This window comes from Lithobates pipiens, unplaced genomic scaffold, assembly GCF_037356315.1.
Source record: "Lithobates pipiens isolate NorthernLeopardFrog02 unplaced genomic scaffold, aLitPip1_a1.2 Scaffold_25, whole genome shotgun sequence".
NCBI lineage: Eukaryota > Metazoa > Chordata > Amphibia > Anura > Ranidae > Lithobates > Lithobates pipiens.
The window spans coordinates 192,537,395-192,561,718 of NW_027507787.1; the positions used below are offsets into that span (position 1 = coordinate 192,537,395).

Genomic DNA, 24,324 nt, shown 5'->3' on the forward strand with positions numbered 1-24,324 from the left:
CTTTGGTCGACCATGGCAAGGCCTGTTCTGAGTGGAACATGTCCTGTTAACTACGGTATGGTCCTGGCCACCGTGCTGTAGCTCAGTTTCAGGGTCTTGGCAATCTTCTTATAGCCTAGGCCATCTTCATGTAGAGCAACAATTCTGTTTTTCAGATTCTCATAGAATTGTTTGCCATGAGGTGCCATGTTGAACTTCCAGCGACCAGTCAGAGAGTGAGAGCGATAACACTACATTTAACACACCTGCTCCCCATTCACACTTGAGACTCTGTAACACTAACGAGTCACATAACACCAGGGAGGGAAAATGGCTAATTGGGCCCAATTTGGACATTTTCACTTATGTTTTTTTTCACTTTTGTTGCCAGTGGTTTAGACATTAAAGTGGAGTTCCGGCAAAAAAAAATATTTTAAAAGTCAGTAGCTACAAATACTGCAGCTGCTGACTTTTAAAATATGGACACTTACCTTTCCAGCATGCCCGGATGTCGGCACCCAAAGCCGATCTGTCGATTGGCTTTCGAGTGCTGCCGCCGCCATCTTCGGTTTTCACTTCCCGGTTCCCAACTGCACATGCACGAGTTGCGCTGCGCAATATGGATGGTCCCTGCTGTCTCTGGGACCCGTGTGTTTCCCAGCATACAGCGGGAGGGGGGGCAGGAAGTGGCATAGATACCCACAGATTCTGCAGATATCTATGCCTGGAAGTGGGAGCAAATACCTGTAGGGTTCCGAAAAGTGGAGGTTCACACAAAAAAGGAATGACTGCATTGAGTTATTTTGAGGGGACAGCAAATTTACACTGTTATACAAGCTGTACACTCACTACTTTACATTGTAGCAAAGAGTAATTTCTTCAGTGTTGTCACATGAAAAGATATAATAAAATATTTACAAAAATGTGAGGGGTGTACTCACTTTTGTGAGATAATGTATTTGGCTCTTTCCTTTTGTCATGGTGCAGTAATGGTATGGTTCCCAATTGAGGACCCTGTCTTTAACTACGCCAGTTTATCACAGCTGGTCCTTCTCTAGTGCAAAGATTGCTGGGATTGCCACTTTACAGTAATTTTATTTTTTAAATTTTATTTGGAGATAGCCACTCCAGCAGTTTTGTTAACAGTAGCTTTATGTCTGCCGCCTCTGGCGAGAGCTGTGTCTTACCTTGATATTTGCAAACTTTGATCTCTCTACCTGATGTCAGATCAGTACATGTCTATTGCCCTATACACATGGTCAGACTTTCTGATGGAAAATGTGCTATTGGATCTTGTTGTTGGAAAATCCGATCATGTGTGGGCTCCATCTGACTTTTTCCATCGGAATTTCTGACACACAAAGTTTGAGAGTAGGATCTAAAATTTTCCAACAACAAAATCAGATCGTTTAAATTCCGATCATGTGTAGACAATTCCAATGGACAAAGTGCCAAGCATGCTCAGAATAAATTATGAGTCAAAAGCTATTGGCTACTGCCCTCTTTATAGTCCCATCATACTCGTTCTACGTCACCGCGTTCTAAACAATCGGAATTTTCCGACAACTTTGTACGACCGTGTGTATGCAAGACAAGTTTGGGCCAAAATCTGTCAGAAAAAAAATCTGACGGATTTTCTCGTCGGAATGTCCGACCGTGTGTAGAGGGCATAAGCCTACTGATGTACCATCCACTGTACCTGAGTTGTTCCTATTACATTCAAATGTTAATAAACAAATTTGACAAGAAGAATTTGCTGATTAGATGTGTACACAAGCTAAACTACAATCCCTACTTCAGTTATCAAACTATGAGATGATGTTTTTTTGTATAACTAGTCATGGACACCCATAGGCCTAACTATATCCATAGCACACCATATAACTGCTATGGGGCCAAAATGTATGCAGGTACCAATAGCATTTGGCAAATACATCATGGTTAAAAGTCTATATGAAAACTTCCATAAAATTGCTATGAAAGTGGTTTGCATGCTGTAACACTTGAGGAATTTGAGATAGAGATTAGGAAGAAGGGGGCCCTAATGTTTTTTTTTCTATGGAGCCCCATAACACGTAGTTACAGATATTTATATTATTAAACAGTATAGGAAGTGCCATTAATTAAATCCTCTGTTTGAGAGACTACTGCAGATAATAAATCAAACTTGCTTTCTTCAATTCTATTTTTTTTTTAGAGAGTCCCTGAAACAGCCCTTTTTTAAAACTGCTGATATAACTGGTTATGGTCGAAGAACTAGATAAGGTGGCAAGTTGCCATCTGAAATCCTCTAGAATTGTTTAGTGTCCTAACCAGGACATGCATTAATAAATTATAATAGGATGGCATCACTTTCAAATGTCTGACATCTTGTCTATCCCAATAAGTGAAAAGCAGGAAGACCAATTAGTATCTGGCAGAAAGACCCATGGCTGAAAGATAATCAATTCTAAGGAGAGCCGACCTGTCCTTCTCCCATTAATGTAGGAGGCTGACAGTAAACATGGTGTTCCCCTTGACCTTATGTGCAGTCACACTGACTCTATGCTAAGTGGTAATGTACCCAATCGATTCCTCTGAGCCACTAGATGCTGTGCAGTGTGAGGACTCGGGGCCGTTGTAATAAACTGCAGCCTTGTTTTTTCTTCTATGTGGGGCACTAACATTACATCACATTCAATAGAACGTAAATGGAACAAAAAATTATTACAATATTACACAATACAGAATTTAGAGGGTCTTACTAACACAATTTAGAAAAACATTTTTTTTTCTCTTGAACAACGCACAGGAAAAATAGCTCAATATAATAGAAATCTTGAACACTTTAGAATCAGACTGCAGTGTCTGAAAGAATTAGAAAAAAAAACAGCTTTGCACCAATTCACTTGCGTATGTGCATGAACACATTCGTGAACATTAAATCCTAACTGAATTTTTAGCCCCAATGCTAAAATAAAAACCCACCAGGGTTCAGTTGCAGCAGAAAATGGTCAGTATAGGAAGAGAAGCGGATCTGAAGCAAGAAAGTCCGTCAGCACTGGCCCTTACGCAAATGATTTCCTAAAACTCAACATCTGCAATTCTAGCACTACCACAATAACTCATACCGCGTACACATGATCGAATTGTCCGGCGGACCACAGTACACACAATAGTACACAATTTGATCGTGTGTGGGCTCCAGCGGACTTAGAGAGTCATTTTGACTCAAATTTTGTCCGTCAGACTTGGCTCTCAGCGGACAATCCGTTCGTCAGTGTGCTAGTCTGGCGGACTAAGCCCCCGTACACACGGTCGGAGAATCCGTCGGAATGTGTCCTATCGGACCGTGTTGTTGGATAATCCGACTGTGTGTGGTATGCATCGGACTGTTTCCGTCGGACCAAATTTTCCAACTTGTTGGAAATATTTTCCGACAAACTGGTCCGATAGGACATACTCCGATCATGTGTAGAGAATTCCGATCGGACAAAGTGCCACGCATGCTCAGATCAAATTCCTACATCAAAGCTATTGGCTACTAGCGTGAACGTAGTCCCATCGTAACGAAATTACGTCATCACATTCTGAAAGATCAGATTTTTCGACAACTTTGTCCGACCGTGTGTATGCAACAGTTTCGGACAAAATCCAACGGATTTGGTTGGCAGAATGTCCGACCGTGTGTACGGGGGCTTAGAATGACACATGCTCTGAAGCAAGTATGAGAAGGAAGCTATTGGCTACTGGCTATTGAACTTCCTTTTTCTAGTCCCGTCGTACGTGCTGTACGTCATCACGTTAGAAATCGCCGGACTTTCGGAGTGTCCGTGTGTGGCCAAGTCCATTCGTTATAAAGTTTGGCGGATTGTTTGCCGGACCAAGTCCGCCGGACAATTCGATCGTGTGTACGCGGCATTAGCGCTACAATACAAGTAAAAATGCATTGAAAATAGCCCAACGAAATATACGTTTTTTTAAAAAAAAGTACTACTTTTTTATGTTTCCAGTAATCCCTGCCAAGTAATATACAAATCAAATATACATGTAGTGCGAATGTACCTCTTGTGTTTTGGAACATGTTTTGGAACATATCTGAAATACTTGAAGCAGTATTAAGCCCAAAAGTAAATATTTATTATATTCCTGCTTACCAATTTGGCTGTATTCGTTTTCTAATGCCGTGTACACAGGAGCGGGATTTCCGACAGAAAGTCCGATGGGAGCTTTTTATCGTATATTCCGATCGTGTGTATGCCCCATCTGACTTTTTATGTCAAAAATTCTGACAAACCTAGAAAGAGAACATGTTCTAAATTTTTCCAACGGAACCAATTCCTATCGGGAAAACCGCTTGTCTGTATGCTGTTCCGACGTACCAAAAGTGACTCATGCTCTGAAGCAAGTATGAGACAGAAGCTATTGGCTACTGGCTATTGAACTTCCTTTTTATAGTCCCGTCATACGTGTTGTACGTCACCGCGTTCTTGGAGGTTGGACTTTGGTGTGACTGTCTGTATGCAAGACAGCTTGATCAGAAATCCATGGGAGAAACCTTCAGAGTTTATTCCAACGGAAAAAAATGCTTGTGTGTACATGGCATAAGGCTTTCTTTCTTCTTTTTTTTAATCTGGTGATTCACCCAGTAAGGCTGTTGTTTTTCAAAAGAACAAGCTCTCCTCCAGATGTATCAGATTAAAGGAATGAGACAAACCATTTATCACTGGGAGGGGTGTTTACAACGGTCAGCTTTTATTTATGTAAGATCTTTAAAAAAAAAAAAATGTTTGCTGTAACTGATTATAAAGTGTGAACTGGAGTTTAGCTTCAATTTGTTAGTGTATTTAAATTTACTTGTACATTTTTCTAATACCCTCCCCACTAGACTGCCAATTCTGCTGTCTGTTGTGCCACCTGTGCTTTATCCAGAGTAGGGGCACTGTAATACCGGAGGTGTGTTACTGGCCAGATCACTAGGTGAAAGCAGAATTTAAAAAAGGCTAAAAAAAGGAAAACAAATGCAGGCACTACATTTAATGATTACTTAGCTGCAAAATATTACATTTTTGGTTTAACCAGTTCCTGATTGGCGCACGCCGATGTACATCGGCAGAATGCTACGGGTAGGAATATTGGCATACAGATACATCCATCTTTAAATGCCACCCTGCCATCGTGAGCATGCCACCGCCGGCGCGCTCGTGTGCTGGTCGGGACCCCCTTGAGTCCGGTCACGGGTCCTGCGGATCCGATCGCTGCGGGGATACCCGCGATTGTCTCCTGGGGCGGCTGAATGGGGAGATGTAAACAGTAAACAGTATCTCCCCGTTCTGCCTAGCAACAAGTGACGCTGATCTCTGTTCCATGTGATTGGAGCAGAGTTCCGTGTTCACTAACACAAAGCCCAGCCCCAATCAGTTAGTAACACGCCCCTAGGAACACTTAACCCCTACACTGCCACCCCCTGGTTAACCCTTTCACTGCCAGTGTCATTTACACAGGAATCAATGCATTTTTATAGCATTGATTGCTGTATAAATGACAATGGTCACAAAAATGTGTGAAAAATGTCTGATGTGTCCGCCATAATGTCGCAGTCACAATAAAAATCGCTGATTGCCGCCATTACTAGTAAAAAAAAAAAATATTAATAAAAATGCCATAAAACTATCCCCTATTTTGTAAACGCTATAACTTTTGCGCAAACCAATCAATAATCGCTTATTGCGATTTTTTTTACCAAAAATATGTAGAAGAATACGTATCGGCCTAAACTGAGGGAAAAAAATGTTTTTTTATATATTTTTGGGGGATATTTATTATAACAAAAAGTAAAAAATTATGCGTTTTTTTCAAAATTGACGCTCTATTTTTGTTTATAGAGCAAAAAATAAAAATCACAGGGGTGATCAAATACCACCAAAAGAAAGCTGTATTTGTGGGAAAAAAAGGGACGTTAATTTTGTTTGGGAGCCACGTCGCACATCCGCGCAATTGTCAGTTAAATCGACACACTGCCGAATCGCAAAAAGTGGTCTGGTCTTAAGCCAGCAAAATGGTCCGGTCTGAAAGTGGTTAAATATTCCCCCACCAATCATCAGATCTGATATGAGGAATCAAAGCCCTATTGTTACCGATATCACTGGTTTCTTACAGAGACACCCTATGGCAGTGATGGCGAACCTTGGCACCCCAGATGTTTTGGAACTACATTTCCCATGATGCTCCACTACAATGCAAGGTGCCAGAGCATCATGGGAAATGTAGTTCCAAAACATCTGGGGTGCCAAGGTTCGCCATCACTGCCCTATGGGATAGGGTGTCTCTGGAGAGCATTAATCAAAGAAGCAGACAAGAGGCCCATGGGAACTCTGGAGGAGCTGCAGAGATTCACAGCTCAGGTGGGGGAATCTGTCCCCAGAACAGCTATTAGTTGTGCACTCCACAAATCTGGCCTTTATGGAAGAGTGGCAAGAACAAAGACATAATAATTCCTGCTTGCAGTTTGTGAGAATCCATGTGGGGGACACAGCAAACATGTGGAAGAAGGTGCTCTGGTCAGATGAGACCAAAATTGAACTTTTTGGCCTAAAAGCAAAACGCTATGTGTGGCAATAAAACAAACACTGCACATCACTCTGAACACATCATAATCAAAGTGAAACATGGTGGTGGCAGCATCATGTTGTGGGGATGCTTTTCTTCATCACGGACAGGGAAGATGGTCAGAGTTGAATGGAAGATGGATGGTGCCAAATACAGGGAATCCTGTTAGAATCTGCAAAAGACTTGAGACTGGGGTGGAGGTTCACCTTCCAGAAGGACAACGACCCTAAACATACAGCTACAAGGGAATGGTTAAGATCAAAGCATATCCATGTGTTAGAATGGCCCAGTCAAAGTCCAAATCTAAATCCAATTGAGAATCTGTGGCAAGACTTGAAAATTGCTGTCCACAGACGCTCTCCATCCAATCTGTCAGATCTAGAGCTATTTTGCAAAGAATAATGGGCAAAAAGTTCACTCCAGATGTATAAAGCTGGTAGAGACATATCCAAAAACACTTGCAGCTGTAATCGCAGTGAAAGGTCGTTCTACAAAGTATTGACTCAGGGGGCTGAATATAAATGCATGCCACACATTTCACATATCTGAAAAAAAAAATGTGAAAAACATTTACCATTTTCCCTCCACTAATAAAAAATAAATAAATACATAATATAATACAATAATAATAAAATACATTTATTTTTTTGGTTGCAACATGACAAAATGTGGAAAATGTCAAGTGGTATGAATACTTTTTCAAGGCACTGTACCACACTGATCTAGGTGGAGCCTTGCTGGTCGATCAACTCCTGGTAAGAGGTAGAATAGAAAAAAAGACTGACCATGGGTAACACGTGTCACAAACCTTTTGTCAACCTTTTTTTTCATGCACAGCACCCTTTCCGTATATGCAAAATCTTGAGGCATCCCAGTCTAAAATTGGATCTCCTTTCAGTTTCTCCCCTTCCCACACACATCAGAATCCTCATCTCCCCCTCCTTTTCATAAGAGAATCTTTCCTTCCAATCCTCACCACATGTGGTTGTGGCAGCATTACAGTGGGAATAAAGTGGAGCAGTAAAAACAAAGGGGGGCACTACTGTCCCCTTCTGAATTCTGGGGCTGCCTTGAATTCTCCCCACCATGGATTAGTTATTCATTTCCATACTGTTGGTAGCCCGCCCACCTTCACTATGAAAAACATGATGCTGTGTGAAAAAAAAAAAATGCAGCGTGGCACCCTGACAAGCTGAGACATCACACCAAGGTGCCACCGTCCCCTCGTTGAGAAATACTGGCTTAGAACACAGTGATTCTTAGCCACAATACTTGCTAGAGTTTAGAAGCTCAGCTTTGCCCCTACCAGTTCTATTTTAAAGAGAACCCGAGCTGTGAAACCATGCCAAAAACGGCAAACAGAGGGCAAATAGGTAGTCACCATTATTTCATTTAACTGTCTCTTCCATTACAGACTTATTAAAACATATCCCATAGGGTGTCTCTGTAAGAAACCAGTGATATCGGTAACAATAGGGCTTTGATTCCTCATATCAGATCTGATGATTGGTGGGGGAATATTTAACCACTTTCAGACCGGACCATTTTGCCTTTTTTCCCCCACAAATAGAGCTTTCTTTTGGTGGTATTTGATCACCCCTGCGTTTTTTTATTTTTTGCGCTATAAACAATAAAAGAGCGACAATTTTGAAAAAACGCATATTTTTTTTACTTTTTGTTATAATAAATATCCCCCAAAAATATATAAAAAAAAACATTTTTTTCCCTCAGTTTAGGCCGATACGTATTCTTCTACATATTTTTGGTAAAAAAAAAATTGCAATAAGCGATTATTGATTGGTTTGCGCAAAACTTTTAGCGTTTACAAAATAGGAGATTTTATGGCATTTTTATAAAAAAATTTTTTTTACTAGTAATGGCGGCGATCAGCGATTTTTATTATGACTGCGACATTGTGGCGGACACATCGGACATTTTTGACACATTTTTGGGACCATTGTCATTTATACAGCAATCAGTGCTATAAAAATGCATTGATTCCAGTGTAAATGACACTGGCAGTGAAGGGGTTAACCAGGGGGTGGCTGTGTAGGGGTTAAAAGTTCCTAGGGGTGTGTTACTAACTGTGGGGGGCTGGGCTTTGTGTTAGTGAACACTGATCTCTGTTACAATCACATGGAGCAGAGATCAGCGTCACTTGTTGCTAGGCAGAATGGGGAGATGCTGTTTAAACAAGAATCTCCCCATTCAGCCGCCCCGTGAGACGATCGCGGGTATCCCCACGGCGATCGGGTCCGCGGGACCCGTGACCGGATTCACGAGGTCCCGACCGGCATGCGAGCGCACCGCAGGTGGCACGCTTGCGATGGCAGGGCGGCATTTAAAAATGGACATACCTGTACGCCAATATGCCTGCCCGTGCCATTCTGCCGACGTACATCGGCGTGCGCTGGTCGGGAACTGGACAAGAAGCAGCAGAAGAGGTACTTGAAGCTAATTTTTGCTGGATAGATGAAGCAGAAGCAGGGAGATCCTTATAATACCCTCAGGTACAGACTCTTGTCCAGTAAGGAGACCAGTGAGCAGTACAGGTGTGACAGCACCAAATCTCACTCCAAACCTCAGAAGACAGCAGTAAGAAGAAGACTTTCTTAAAAGATCTTGCACTACAGACATACAGCTATGAAGCTCAAGACACAATGTGCTTAGAAACAGGAAGTGCACTGCTATTTTCAGGAAGAATTCAAGATCAATGGTAAATCTTTCAGGTACTTGTTAATTAACATTTTGGGATGTTCTCTTTATGGTGGTAGTAAACTCTGCTTTTGAACTTGTACCTATACGTAAGCATATAATAGTGCTAATCTGTAGGTACAGTTAATATCTCCTAAACTTGCAGTGATATTCACACTGGATGCAGCCAGTGACCTCACTGACGCATGCGCTCCAAAGGGACGGGATACCTGTGCTGTCCCTTCAGAGCTTTGTGCCGTAAACCACGACATCATCACGACTTAGCCATTCACAGGACCGGAGCCGGCAAATCTGGAAGGAAGACCAGGTGAAGATGGTAGCCCTATCAGTGGTGACAGCACATCGCTGGAGGGCTTTGTTCTAAAGTAAGTATTTTATACTTACATTACATACATTATGCCATTACCTTGCAGGGGATTATTTTTTAAAGTCCACGGTTTACTACCTCAAATTCTCACTTTTTAAAGTTCAGATTCACTTTACTTTGCTGGGTATTAATCAGTACATGAAACGTGCATTTTTCTTTTTTGAGCTACAAAGCATATCTGTCCTGTGTGCAAGCTTGTTTTGTCTGCATTTAGATGAAGTTTGAGATAACAGTCATTCCACTGACACAGCACTACTGGTCACCACACCAGAAAATTAGTGATCATGTTTTTCAAAGAACAAGAAACCTTCAAAATAACACATTTCTGATCTAAGCTTCTACAACTTTGCTGTCCCCAATATAAAAATGTAATGAAAGGAAACTAGACCCCATTCCATATAACCAAAATAGGTAAAATAAAGAACAAATGTATTCAGTTTGTACCAGCTTCCGAACTGGATGTGTCAAGCACATTTAGGCACCAACAAAGCAGATCAGCTGTGGAGCCCAGCCAGTGCCTGTAATTAAAAGTTATTTTAAAATTATTTTATAATTGCAGTGGGAGTGTGATTCCACGTTCTTCTGATGCCTTTGACTCCCTCAACTCGTTATTTCTCAGACCTCAGCATGGTGTGATAATATACGCGTACTGCTTGTCCTGATCTTCTGAGAGAGACTTTGGGCTTGCCCGATAGCTACAAATTCCAGATAACTGATGACTAGCCTTTATGTGGTTTTGCATTTAATTGGGCATCTTTTGCAAAAAAAATTTAAAGAATAACCCCAACCTTCTGCCAAACATGATATTGTCCCATCTTGATTTATTATGCATATTCAGATTTGTAAAATGGACCTAGCATTATATATATATATATATATATATATATATATATATATATATATATAATTTTTTTTTATATTTTTTTATTGAGATTTTCCAACAAATACAAACATATATATATATATATATACATATATATATATATATACACACACACACACACACACACACATATATATATATACAGTATATATAAAATCAACATTTCACATCCTAAGGTGGATACAGAGGAATTGTGCTATTGAGGTTAGTCCATGTAACATCCCGGTAGTCTTAAGAAGTGGAAAGGCTCTGCCATGCTCTCACCAACACCCCGGTTGGGCCCTTGCTGTGTTGGCGTAGATATATTTTTTTCAAGTTACGTGCATGCATGCTAAATAATATGCACTTACAGCAATTTACTAACTCTTACAGAGATCACATACTTCTCCTGACAATGCCTAATCATATTTTCTCTCCATAAGGACAGTACCATCTTTATTTAGGCACTATTCAGGGCCAGGATATACTTACTTGTCTAAGATGCTGGCCTAACAGATGACATAATCATGTAAATCAAGGTGACTGTGCAGGTCCTGCAAATCTTTGACACAGATCAACCCCTGCTGAAACCTTTAACTTCTGAATTTACAATTCTGCAATCTGATAACTGGGGCAGAAGAGACTTATGAAATGTTTCTTCTTGCCTGCAGTGGACTGATAGATGAGTGTTGGACTTTGTCACAGGTGAATATCCTAACATGGAGTACAATATTTTTTTACTGTTGGATACAAGCAGCTCTTTAATGCACTATGGGCCTAAGCTTACAATGGAAAGAGATGAGATTGCCCCTAGGCTTGTGATAGTTCAGAAAAAGTTTATTTTTATAAATAAGTTCCTTAGAACCCTACGACAAATAAATTTTATCTATACTAAACTTGGATTAAAAAAACATAGTAGAGCTTATACCTCTTTCTATTTGCAGCAGACTGATAACAGCAAGTCAAAGTTTGTAAAAAATTTGAAAACCATTTATCATTTTCCTTTCACTTCACAATTATGTGCCACTATGTGTTGGTCTATCACATAAAATCCCAATAAAATACATTTATGTTTTTGGTTGTAACATGACAAAATTTCAAGAGGTATGAATACTTTTTCAAGGCACTATACCTGAATCTCAAGGTCTGCTTTTTAATGATAATCAATATAGTCTTAGGAAAATTTTTCAATTGTATATGTTTACATCCTAGGAATGTACAGTATTCATGCATAGTTGTAGATTTACTGAAGGGCCTACTTTAAAGTATAAACTAAACTACTGTTACTTGCCATAGAAGAACCATGGAAACAGACACAACGAAAAACTGGAAATACGGTACAAATATTCTACAGACTAGTGATATGTCAGCAGAATTATTCAGCTTTGCATGTGAACAACCAGCCACTCTACAGATAAATAGCCTCCTATTATTACTTTAATTCTACTTGAGGACAGGTGAAGTGCAAACTCAAAAACGAAAAGTATGAACAGTTCTAATGCCCAGTAATACAATAATACCAACATAACAGATGTTCCATAATACTCCGTTATTCCTGCATTTTTTACAGCTATGTGCATGTATGACCATCAACATATAATACCGACCTGGCTGCTCACACCCAATTAAGCACGGGCCAATTAGAAACAGATATCAGTGAAAAGGTGAGAGCAAGAACAGAAAAAATTTACATATCCTAAGGTCTTGGATGTCTCGAGCATAATCTATAATATCAACAACTAGCTTCCAGTCCTTCACTCAATTTTCCATACTACCTTTATAGAGATTAGTGATGAGCTAAGGTTCGGCCTGAACCCATGAGAAACGGTCACATGATAGCAGGTCCCCTGGCCCAATCAGCTACAGCCAGGGCATTCCACATCCTACATGTACGGTGGTCACATCATTGACCTAATATGGCCACATCACCATATTTGGCAATATCCTTGATCAAATATGGCCATATTATTACATTAAGCCAATAAAGTCACCAGCATCCCTGCCCCTGTGTAGCATGGGTCTACGGGAGGGGAATTCCTCAGCTGTAGCTCACCGGGCTGGCAGCCTGCTATCATGTGACAGTTTTCTGTGTGTTTGGCCCAACCTTAACTCATCACTAATAGAGATTACACAAAATTACTTATACAATTATTATGTCACCAGGCACCACCTGTAACAGCAGGTCTGGAAGGCCTTTAATTTTCATCTGAAACCAAAACTTTATTTTTAGCTTCATTGTGGAAGTTTTAAAACCTTTGTCATGTTTTTATGGTCTGGGAAAGTTAAAATATAGCACTGGAACCAAGGGTTGTCCCATTGATACTACTATTCAATAGTATTTTAACTAAGGGTAGAACATTCCTGCAGCTGTCACCTGAACAGCAAATGTGGGGAAATCTTGCAATGGAGACACCTGTTCTCTATGACAACTGTCCAGTAGTGGATTTCTTTCTATATTGCAGATCCCATCTCACCTCCTGTTGTGTTTCCAGAACAGGAAGTGAAGAGAGATCTACCCAACGCAACACATACAGCAAAAAATAACCTGACAAAGGTTCTAACTGTGCCCCACTATGGAAAATGTCAAAACTGCCTTTGGATGTACTTTAAACATTGCTGTTACAGAAAACATCTTCATAAATGCATAAAGGAATAATTGAAAACATCAAATGTGCAATTCTACAAGATACAGTGGTGTGAAAAAGTGTTTGCCCCCTTCCTCATTTCCTGTTCCTTTGCATGTTTGTCACACTTAAGTGTTTCGGAACATCAAACCAATTTAAACAATAGTCAAGGACAACACAAGTAAACACAAAATGCAATTTGTAAATGAAGATGTTTATTATTAAAGGTGAAAAAAAATCCAAACCATCATGGCCCTGTGTGAAAAAGTGATTGCCCCCCTTGTTAAAACATACTATAACTGTGGTTGTCCACACCTGAGTTCAATTTCTATAGCCACACCCAGGCCTGATTATTGCCACACCTGTTCACAATCAAGGCATCTCTTAAATAGGAGCTGCTTGACACAGTAAGGTCCACCAGAAGATCCTTAAAAGCTACACATCATGCCGAGACCTAAAGAAATTCAGGAACAATTGAGAAAGAAAGTAATTAAGATCTATCAGTCTGGAAAGGGTTATAAAGCCATTTCCAACGCTTTGGGAATCCAGCGAACCACAGTGAGAGCCATTATCCACAAATGGCGAAGACATGGAACAGTGGTGAACCTTCTCAGGAGTGGCCGGCCGCCCAAAATTACCCCAAGAGCGCAGCGACGACTCATCCAAGAGGTCACAAAAGACCCCACAACAACGTCCAAGGAACTGCAGGCCTCACTTGCCTCAGTTAAGGTCAGTGTTCATGCCTCCACCATCAGGAAAAGACTGGGCAAAAATGGCCTGCATGGCAGAGTTCCAAGGAGAAAACCACTGCTGAGCAAAAAGAACATCAAAGCTCGTCTCAATTTCTCCACAACACATCTTGATGATTCCCAAGACTTTTGGGACAACATTCTGTGGACCGATGAGACAAAAGTGGAACTCTTTGGAAGGTGTGTGTCCAAGTATATCTGGCGTAGAAGGAACACTGCATTTCATAAAAAGAACATTATACCAACAGTAAAATATGGTGGTGGTAGTGTGATGGTCTGGGGCTGTTTTGCTGCTTCAGGACCTGGAAGACTTGCCGTGATAAAAGGAACTATGAATTCTGCTGTCTACCAAGAGATCCTGAAGTAGAATGTCCGACCATCTGTTCGTGTACTCAAGCTGAAACGAACTTGGGTTCTGCAGCAGGACAATATTCCTAAACACACCAGCAAGTCCACCACTGAATGGCTGAAGAAAAACAAAATGAAGACTTTGGAGTGGCCTAGCCAAAGTCCTGACCTGAATCCTATTGAGATGTTGTGGTATGACCTTAAAAAGGCCGTTCATGCTCGAAAACCCTCTAATGTAACTGAATTAGGACAATTCTGCAAAGATGAGTGGGCCAAAATTCCTCCAGGACGCTGTAAAAGCCTCATTGCACGTTATCGCAAACGCTTGGTTGCAGTTGTTGCTGCTAAGGGTGGCCCAACCAGTTATTAGGTTTAGGGGGCAATCACTTTTTCACACAGGGCCATGATGGTTTGGATTTTTTTTCACCTTTAATAATAAACACCTTCATTTACAAATTGCATTTTGTGTTTACTTGTGTTGTCCTTGACTATTGTTTAAATTGGTTTGATGTTCCGAAACACTTAAGTGTGACAAACATGCAAAGGAACAGGAAATGAGGAAGGGGGCAAACACTTTTTCACACCACTATACATAAAAAATACCTTATAAACAAAAAAAAAAAAAAAAGGTTATTTTACCATTCTGCTCCACAGTATCTGATTTATCAGAAAAGTTACTCAAATTGTTTACTAATCAAATTGTCGACTCAAATAAGGTCCTGCTAGAATATGGTTTTGGGATATGTTTTGCTCTTGATAGTTTTGGTTGTTCATTATGTCATAAATATGGATACTGTCCAAATTATCTGGATAATCTCAGATTACCTTGGGATTCTGGGATAATGTTAAGTAAAACACTCTGAAAATACTTTCTGTCTGGGAGATCCAACAGCTGGGATAGATTTTTAGCTGGCCACTTCCTCTGAATACTAATCAACAAATCTAGATTTGGACCACACTACTGGTATTCATGGAAATGACTTCAAACACCTAACTGCATTTGGTGCTCTGTTCTTCAAGGCAGCAGGGTAAGTGCAAAGAGATCATACTAGTGATTCTCTGGGTCAGTAATTAGCATTGTTGTCCTACAACATTGCCCTAATTTTGCAGATGAAATTGGATATGTTCATCCCCACACAATTTGGGAGGGCTACAAAATAGGGACGCTGCTACACTCGTTTATTTAATATAAGTGCTTACAAATAAACTGTTGGTATTGCCCCAATTAATATAATCAGATGCAAAAGTTAACAAAATAGGAATTATATTCATGCTGTAGTCTAGAACTAGCATTAACACAGCATTTTTGGTTTTCCGTAAAATAAGGCTTTTACCTATTGATCACGGAGGTGGATGTTATTTTTCCACTTCCTCTAAGTAGGAGACAACACTGTTTGTGTTGTTACCCTAAGGACAGGGTAGTCTTAGAAAGTCATTTTTCATATACCTTTTGCCAGGAGAGGAGGAGAAGATGCAGTCTGGCTGTTCGCAAGTGCCAGAGGGTAAAGAAAAGTACAGCTTTTAAGGGGCTTAAAGAGGGAGTCCCGCAAATTTTTTATTTTTTTTTGAAAAGTCAGCAGCTACAAATACTGCAGCTGCTGACTTTTAAAAAAAGGACACTCATCTGTCCCAGGGTATAGCGATGTCAGCACCCAAGGCAGAACCGTCTCTCAGTCCTCGGATGCTGCCGTCGCCATCTTCGGTATGGGAATCAGGTAATGAAGCCTTGCGGCTTCACTTCCCGATTCCCTACTGTGCATGCGCGAGTCGTGCAGGGCAATGAGAATGGTCTGCGCTGTCTCTGGGACCCGTGTGTGTCCCAGCAGACAGCGCGGCGGGACAGGAAGAGGCATGGACTCCCGTGAGAGTCTATACCCAGAAGTGGGTGCAAATACCTGTCTTAGACAGGTATGTGCACCCCCTCCCCCTTGAAAGGTGCCGAATGCGACACTGGAGGGGGGGGGGGGGTTTAATTTTTGTGTGAACCTCCGCTTTAACTAGAAATCACAGGGCCAAATAGCAAAATTTTTATTAGCTTCACTCACATCCCCCCCCCAAACAACATGCATTCATGATAAGAACCCAACAGTCATAGTTTCTATTCTTAAACCAAGAGGTAAGATTAAAAGTGGTCAATGAGTGGAAAAAATGGTCCAGTGACAGTGGTCAGAAAGAGAGAAAAATGCCTGCTAGTGGGAGAAAAGAAAACCTTTCCCCCCACAGGTAGCGAGTATGAAGAAAAAGTACCCTGGTTTTAATGATCAAAGGGAGGAAAACAATGTCTTACTATCAGTAGGTGTAAGAGCCAATATTTGCCCCTTGAGAGTACTCAAAGCCAGCTTCTGATAAACCCCACGCTACAGGAACTCAAGGATCTTAGATACCGAATAGAAGCGCGGATGCCATCCCACAGCCTCGTACAAAGAGATGTAAGCCTTCCAGGTGCAATGATAAATCCTCTGTGAACCCTCTGTGTGGACTTACGCGCCTTCAAAACAGTGGGAATCACAGAAACTGGCAACCCTCGGTCTCTCAGCACCTGGCTTTCAATAGCCAGGTCGTCAAAGCCAGAGACGGTAAAACAGGGTGGAATAATTGGTCCCTGAGACAGAAGGTCCTCCTGCACCGGAAGTCACCAGGGGGCGTCAACCACCATCAGTACCATGTCGGCGTACCAGGGACGCCGAGGCCAATCTGGAGCGATTATAATAACCGATATCCCCTCAGCCTCTACCGTACGCAGCAGACGAGGGAGGAGGCCACCACAGAACAAACGGACTCCATCCTGAACCTCCGTACCTTCACAAAACAATTGAGGGCCTTGAGATCCAGGATCGGATGGAACCACTTTCTTCTTTGGAACTATGAATAGATTGGAGTAGAAACCCCCAAAACCTTTCTGAAGCTGGTACCAGAAACTATCACCCCTCCAAAGCAGCAAGTCCTATCTGCCCTAAACAAAGCCTTCCGACGAGACGGGGGAAGATGAAGATTGGAGGGAAAAAACATGTCTGGTGGAAAGGAAAGAAACTCTATTTTGTAGCCAGACAAAATTAGTTTGCGGACCCAATGATCGCAAAAGAAGGGAAGTCCACTGGTCCGCAAACCACCGAAGGTGACCCCCCACCCACAAGCCGGGCAGGGGGTAAACCTTCAGACACCATGGAAGTCCCACGCTCGACCATACACCACTAGGGACGAACACCCATGAGGGTCACCCCCCTAGCTGCCGCAGACTGGGAGAACCCCAGAAAGACCCGCCACCCCGACCCAAACCTCAGGGGTAACGCCTAGCACTAGAGGGCCAGCAGAAGTCTCCCCAAGAGGCTACAATAAAATGGCCACCAGCTGCACTTCCGCAGACAGAGCCCTAAGCCAGGAATGCCTGCCGCGGCTATGGGAAAATGGCCACGGAGCCCAGTCCCAAACAAATGGCTGCTACACACGGAGGAGGAAGCCAGCCACACAACCCACACCTGGAGAACACAGACACTGGAGGGGACCCCACAAAGTTCAGGTAGGGACCAAAATGTCCACCTAGTGGCAACCAGAAACCAACTGGGTGATGACTGCCAAGCAGCGCAACAGGGGGAGGGAGAGGAGGAGATTCCCCAGAACCAACCACCCCAGTGAGTACCCAACTGCTCCAAACTGTGCCCGAAACGCGCCAGGGAGCATGTACTTACCCATCCAGCAGGGATTGCGGGTCACACTCCCAAGAAAGGTCCACCTCCTGCCTAAACGGAGTGACTGTTGGCCACGGTGACACTGTGACCCAGACGTCAGGTGCCTGGTCATATGTGTCCCTGTGAGGCATCCAGCCCGCCGGCCACCCTGGTCCAGGATGGGGCTTGTCGCGGCTGACCTAGTGCGAATCTCAGGTCTATGCACGCACGGTGGCCAGGCTAGGGAGACTACAAGGATCGATGAGATCTAGCCTGTCACCCAGCCGAGGAGTTGATTGCGAATGCAGCTCAAAAATAATAAGAACAAAATAATAATAATAAAAAAAGAACCGCAGGTCCCAGCAGGAGGGGCACTTGCAGGGGACAGTGTGCAATAGAGACTGCTCTTCCCACCACACTTTCAGTTTAGACTTTCTGTCAGTACAGTCATCCCATGGAGCGGGAAAATGAAGCTTACCCTTCATCCTCTCTTCGCATTACAGGTCACAAGAGGTCTGTAGCATATGGGGAAGCATTAATTTACAATGCCTCTCTGTAATGCCTCATGGAGCAGTGCCCAGTGCCACTCTGCAGAGTATCCTGGATCCTAGCACACACACCAAGGAGAGCTTCCTTGAGCCCATCACTCCCCATTTCAGGGCCTCTCCAGCCTGGGGCCCATAGCCACTGCATGAGCTACTATGGCGGTAGTTTCGCCAGTGTTGCTGCTACTGACAGAAGGCATAATGAATTGCTATGCAAGGGCAGCATTAGTAACATTTTTATTTATGTAAGCAGCCTTAAAATGTTTTGACAGTCTCTCTCTGAATTTCATCCAGAATTATTTAAAGATCATTACCTGGTGCTTGTTCTCAAGTCCCAGTATCTTATGTACGTATCATAGCCGCACGATAACAAAACAGAAGGCGTTTCATAGCAGACGTCCAGAACACCAGCACCTCGTTTAAATTCAGTTCCAAGGCAGTCCATCAGTTGGCCACTGCAATGACAAGAAATTCCTTTTACATTGGTATTAACAACTAACCATAATCTTTTATATACAGGTTGCCTTTTGTGCTAGACACCCATTCATTGTGAAAAATACTGCACTATGAAAGGACAAATTCCCATGAAAGCAGCCACAAAATATTATCGATTTTACACGAAACATCAATATAAGACATTAAACCTCTATCATCTGGCCCTGCAACTTTTAAAGGATTGGGCCACTGTTGGATTGCAGATTAAGGTACAATGGGAACATAGGTGAAAAGGCAGCTTTGGACCCACCCTCCCTGTTCCTTTAGATTGACATTCATAAAGATTGCAATAAGCACAGTGAAGCTGCTCTCCTTTGCGTTGTGTGTTCTGGCACTGTCCCATCAGATACCAACTGCCCATGAGTGCATCTTCCCTTGTGAATTGGCAGGCAGGTGCAAAGCTTGGACCATTGCGCTGTCCCCTTGTTTAACTGCAGGAGCATGAAGGCTGGACCACCTGGACATCTACTGATCTCCTGCCTAAGTTGTCTTGTGGATGATTCATCTCTGCGGTTGCCTGAAGGCCAAAGCAGAATTAAGGATAAACCTCAACAAACTAAAAAGAACTACTGGCTATACACATACTGCAGGTGTATATTTATGTGTAGACGGGGACCGAAATAAGCATCAGCCTTTTATGTGCATTTACCTAATTTAAACATTTTTACTCATTAATAAAACTAACTGAGCTTTACAAGCACCAGGGAGCTGACACCATCTCACAAATATTCTCTGGCACAACAGCCCCTATGGAAAATGCTAGCATTCCCAGACTCCCAGTCCAGGCATGGCTGTTACCCATTACTATGCCAGGATACATGTAAATATTTAAATGTTAAACTTTGCTTTGAAGAATATAGTCGAGATGATACTCTAGTCCGCTCCCTCTAATCTCACCACTGATCATAAATCATTATGAAAGAACAGGCATCTTCTATCACAGGAGAATATATTTTCATTGCTCAGATACAGTAAAGACCAGTAATATTTATTAAACCAGATGCATATATGTCTCTTTTTGGAACATATGCTGTTTTTTACTGAAATGTTGTCTCAATCCTCCAGTATGGTCCCTGAAGCAGGTGTCTGAGGCACACATCCAACTTCATGTTCTTAAGCAGTGACATTTCATATTAAAATGTGTATTTGCTCCAATTCACTGTAGAACCTGCTGACACATGGACTCCCCAAGAAGAATTGGACCATTGTTTTATTATACTTGAAATAAGTTTTTTTTGTAATGCTTAAGTGTACAAGATGGCCTTTCTCATCGCTCCTACAATGTGTACGTTTCATAAATCTCATCAGAAAATTGGTGCAATTCAAGAAATGTCCTATGCAAACAATGCAAGTTTCCTTTTTCAGTTACATTAGATGCCACACCTCTTGCATATCAAATCTCATTTCTAAAGTCAGATAATAGTAGTTTTAGGTTAAGCATACAGAACTTAGGTTTAATGTGGAAAACTTTATAATAATGCATTTGGGTGACAAAAATATGAATGCAATCTATTCGCGGTGGGGGGAGAACCTCTGGGGGAATCTAGGGCGGAAAAGGACCTGGGGGTCCTAGTAGATTATAAGCTCAGCAATGGCATGCAATGCCAAGATAAGATGCTGCTAACAAATCAAACAGGATATTGGCATGCATTAAAACAGGGATTAACTCAAGAGATAAAGCAATAATTCTCCCAATCTACAAGACTGGTCCGGCCGCACCTAGAGTATGCTGTCCAGTTCTGGGCACCAGTCCTCAGGAAGGATGTGCTGGAATGGAGCGAGTACAAAGAAGGGCAACAAAGCTAATAAAGGGTCTGGAGGAAGAAAGGTTGCGAGCACTGAACTTATTCCCTCTGGAGAAGAGACACTTGAGAGGGGACATGATTTCAATTTGCAAATACCGTACTGGTGACCCCACAATAGGGATAAAACATTTCCACGAAAGGGAGTTTAATAAGACATGTGGCCACTCATTAAAATGAGAAAAAAAGAGGTTTAACCCTCTATTGCATAGAGGGTTCTTTGCTACAAGAGCGGCAAGGATGTGGAATTCCCTTCCACAGGCGGTGGTTTCAGCGGGGAGTGATAGTTTCAAAAAACAATTAGATAGGCACCTGAACAACCACAACATACAGGGATATACAATGTAATACTAACATACAAACACACACATAGGTTGGACTTGTCTCTTTTTTTCAACCTCACCTACTATGTAACTATGTATATCTACATAAATCCACTGGAATTATAATTACTGATATATGCATATATATGCTGAGGCACCTCATACTTATTAATAGCCTTGTGATTCAAATCAATATATTCTCAGGGTGTATGACTAATACTTGGGGTGACCTAACATACACTATATTGTCAAAAGTAGTGAGATGCCCGCCTTTACATGCACATAAATTTAATGGCATCCCAGTCTTAGTCCATAGGGTTCAATATTGAGTTGGCCCACCCTTTGCAGCTATAACAGCTTCAAATCTTCTGGGAAGGCTGTCCACACGATTTAGGAGTGTGTCTATGGGAATGTTAGACCATTCTTCCAGAAGCACATTTGTGAGGTCAGGCACCGATGTGGACGAGAAGGCCTGGCTCACAGTTTCTGCACCAATTCATTCAAAAGGTGTTCTATTGGGTTGAGGTCAAGACTCTAAGTAACCCCCCCAGGGGTCTCGCTGTCGGACATCCAGCCCGCACTTATCCCATCCAGGTTGCGGACAGGCAGCGCTCCTACAGGCGGTCATCTCCTCTGCATCACGGCAGCTTCTACCAAGCGTCTCCTCCCTCCTCCTCCTAGGCATCCAATAGGATCACCTGTCCTTTCAGCCAATCGGGTGACACTTCCTGATTGGCCGAGAGGAGGATCAGTGTGAGAATAGCAAATATTCATTCGTTATTCTCACACAACTGGGTGGGCTCCCGAGCCTACCCTTTTTTAAAGCCTATTTGAGCCTTTGGCTCTAATCACGTGCTTCAACCCCCCCCCCCCCCATTGGAATACATGCGTCTGGCACCCTGCATGTAGATCAGGGGGCCGGATGCATTGGATAGGGGGGGATCGGCCCATGCGCCCCTAAACTCCCTACCCCAATCTGTCCGACTGTCCCCTAATCTATCCATCTTTAAACGATCCCTGAAAACCCTTCTCTTCAAAGAAGCCTATCCTGCTTCTAACACTGTTTTACTTCCTCCATCAGCTCATCCCCCCACAGTTATTACCTTTTGTATCAATTGCCCCTTCCTTTTTAGATTGTAAGCTCTAACGAGCAGGGCCCTCTGATTCCTCTTGTACCAAATTGTAATGTAACTGTAATGTCTGCCCTCATGTTGTAAAGCGCTGAGCAAACCGTTGGCGTTATATAAAACCTGTATAATAATAATAATGGATGGGTCGCCACTGATAAAAACTCTATAAATCATCAGTTGATATACTATGTCAATGTGGATTGTCAGAGCAGTGTAATGTGACTGCATAAATGCGCATTAGTTTTCCTTATAATGGCCAAAATATACTAGATGGCAACCTACTCAGGAAAATACTGCGCTGCCATTCAAAAAGGTACAGTGGAAAAAATCAAAAAGCAGGTCTACATTATCATGTGTGTATTACAGACCTATGGTATGTTATATACCATGCCGTATGCAATGTCAAAGCTTAACATGTAGTTGACTGGCTTCTTACAAGTTTTATTTGTGAAGACTATTATTTATGAGTGAGTTAACATTCATGACAATATGCTGGAATGTTTCAAATGGTTAATCTCATCTGCCCATGATTAGCACTGCATAGTTACAGGGGAAAAACTAATCATTGCTTGATAATCCCTGGAAACAGCATCTAAATGACCCTTTTTACTCCAATACAGAGCTACTTAGGGGAAAATGAAACCAAATAACTATATATTATAATCTTCTGATCTGCTCATTAATTTAACTGCTTCCCTTGTATGTCTCACAATGGGTAAACAGCACCTGCTCTTTAAGTAAGTTACAAATGATATACATTAAATCAAAAGAATGGAATCTGACATGAGATTCATGCATCGGACTCCATTATTTTGCCACTCTCTGCTCCTTGATCTAGTGTCACAGATCTGAGGCACCATCTGTAATCTGGGCTAAAACCTTGTTGGGGGATAAAGACCACACAAAAGGAGAAATAGAGTCCTGGGAGATGTTAAAATAAGTAAACACCTTTGTGTCAGCGAAATAGCTGATAAAGCAGATTAGCGGCTGGTGCACTGGATTTCCCAGATCAGAAGACGAAGCCCTGTACGATCTTTGTAGCCAGCACGCTTCTGTGATCACAGCGCTGGCTGCATGCTGGGGCAGGCCCGTTTCCCCCAGTGGCTCTCCAAAGAGCAGATTATGTAGAATAACAATTTCATTGTCACTGTGTAATTCCCTCCGTGACCGTGACTGTGGGCTACAACATCGACCTTTAATGCCTAGTCCATAGCATCCATTTAAACAGGCTTGACAACCTTAGCGACAGCCCCCCATGAGATCATCATGGGCAAGTTTTAACATCAAGTGCATAGACTAATCCCCAAAACCTGAGCCCAGGGGTGCTGGTTATTGGACTTAAGACTTTCTCAGGGCATTGGGCGTAAAGATTTCAGTAGAGGTTTTGCTTGCAGCCTCATTTGTATTGCCTAAAATTTAATCCATGTGTTATAACCAACAAATAAAAAAAAAAACATATTCATACATTCAAGCTATATAGTAAATAGTATAGTATAAATGTATTAAATGATAAATATTGTTTAAAAGTAACTGAATTAAAGAGTTTAGATTAAAGAAAATGATTCTACAAGATACAAATAAGGCATATTAGGAAATAATGAATTAAAGAAATAGTAAAATAATAAGTAATAATTAACTAAAGTAATAGTACAAAGGGGAATAGGATTCATACGTATACACTTTTAAGGCCACATCTCTACAACCTAGATTCATAAGGCATTAGCTAAGCACTACCCTTTGTGATTAAGGCTCCATGCACACTGAAGCTGATAAACTACAGTTTATTGGAGTTTGGGCGTTTTTTGTAAAAGCCCATAAACTCCACTCTATGTTAGCCTATGTGTCCATGCACACATGGAAGTTTTTCAGTTTTAATGAGCAGTGGAGTTTATGGGCTTTTTTCTGAACGCCAGAAATTCGCGTTCAAAGTGCCGTTTTTCAGCGCCAAAAAACGACAAGCGCTCATAAACGCTTGTAAATGCTCATAAACGCTCGTTCATTAGTGTTCGGCATTCTATTTTTCAATGCTTTTGTGGGATTTTTGGAGTGTCCTCTGTGTATTTTTATAAAAAACGCCCATTAACGCTAACGCTGTAAAACGCTCATAAACGCTCATAAACGCTAGTATAAAA

The 24,324-nt window shown here is 41.9% G+C and overlaps 1 protein-coding gene across 2 annotated transcripts in view; it reads right to left on the reverse strand.

The window, feature by feature from the left end:
* The window catches only part of FBXW4 (F-box and WD repeat domain containing 4), a 257,249-nt gene that overhangs the window by 23,964 nt on the left and 208,961 nt on the right, over window positions 1–24,324 (reverse strand). For both annotated transcript variants that reach the window (XR_013262825.1, XM_077455342.1), the window contains exon 7: window positions 18,757–18,897. Coding sequence is in view for 1 of the 2 variants with exons in the window: in XM_077455342.1 (XP_077311468.1) it covers window positions 18,757–18,897 (141 nt within the window). In the remaining variant the exon portion in view is untranslated. The remainder of the gene's footprint in view (window positions 1–18,756; window positions 18,898–24,324) is intronic.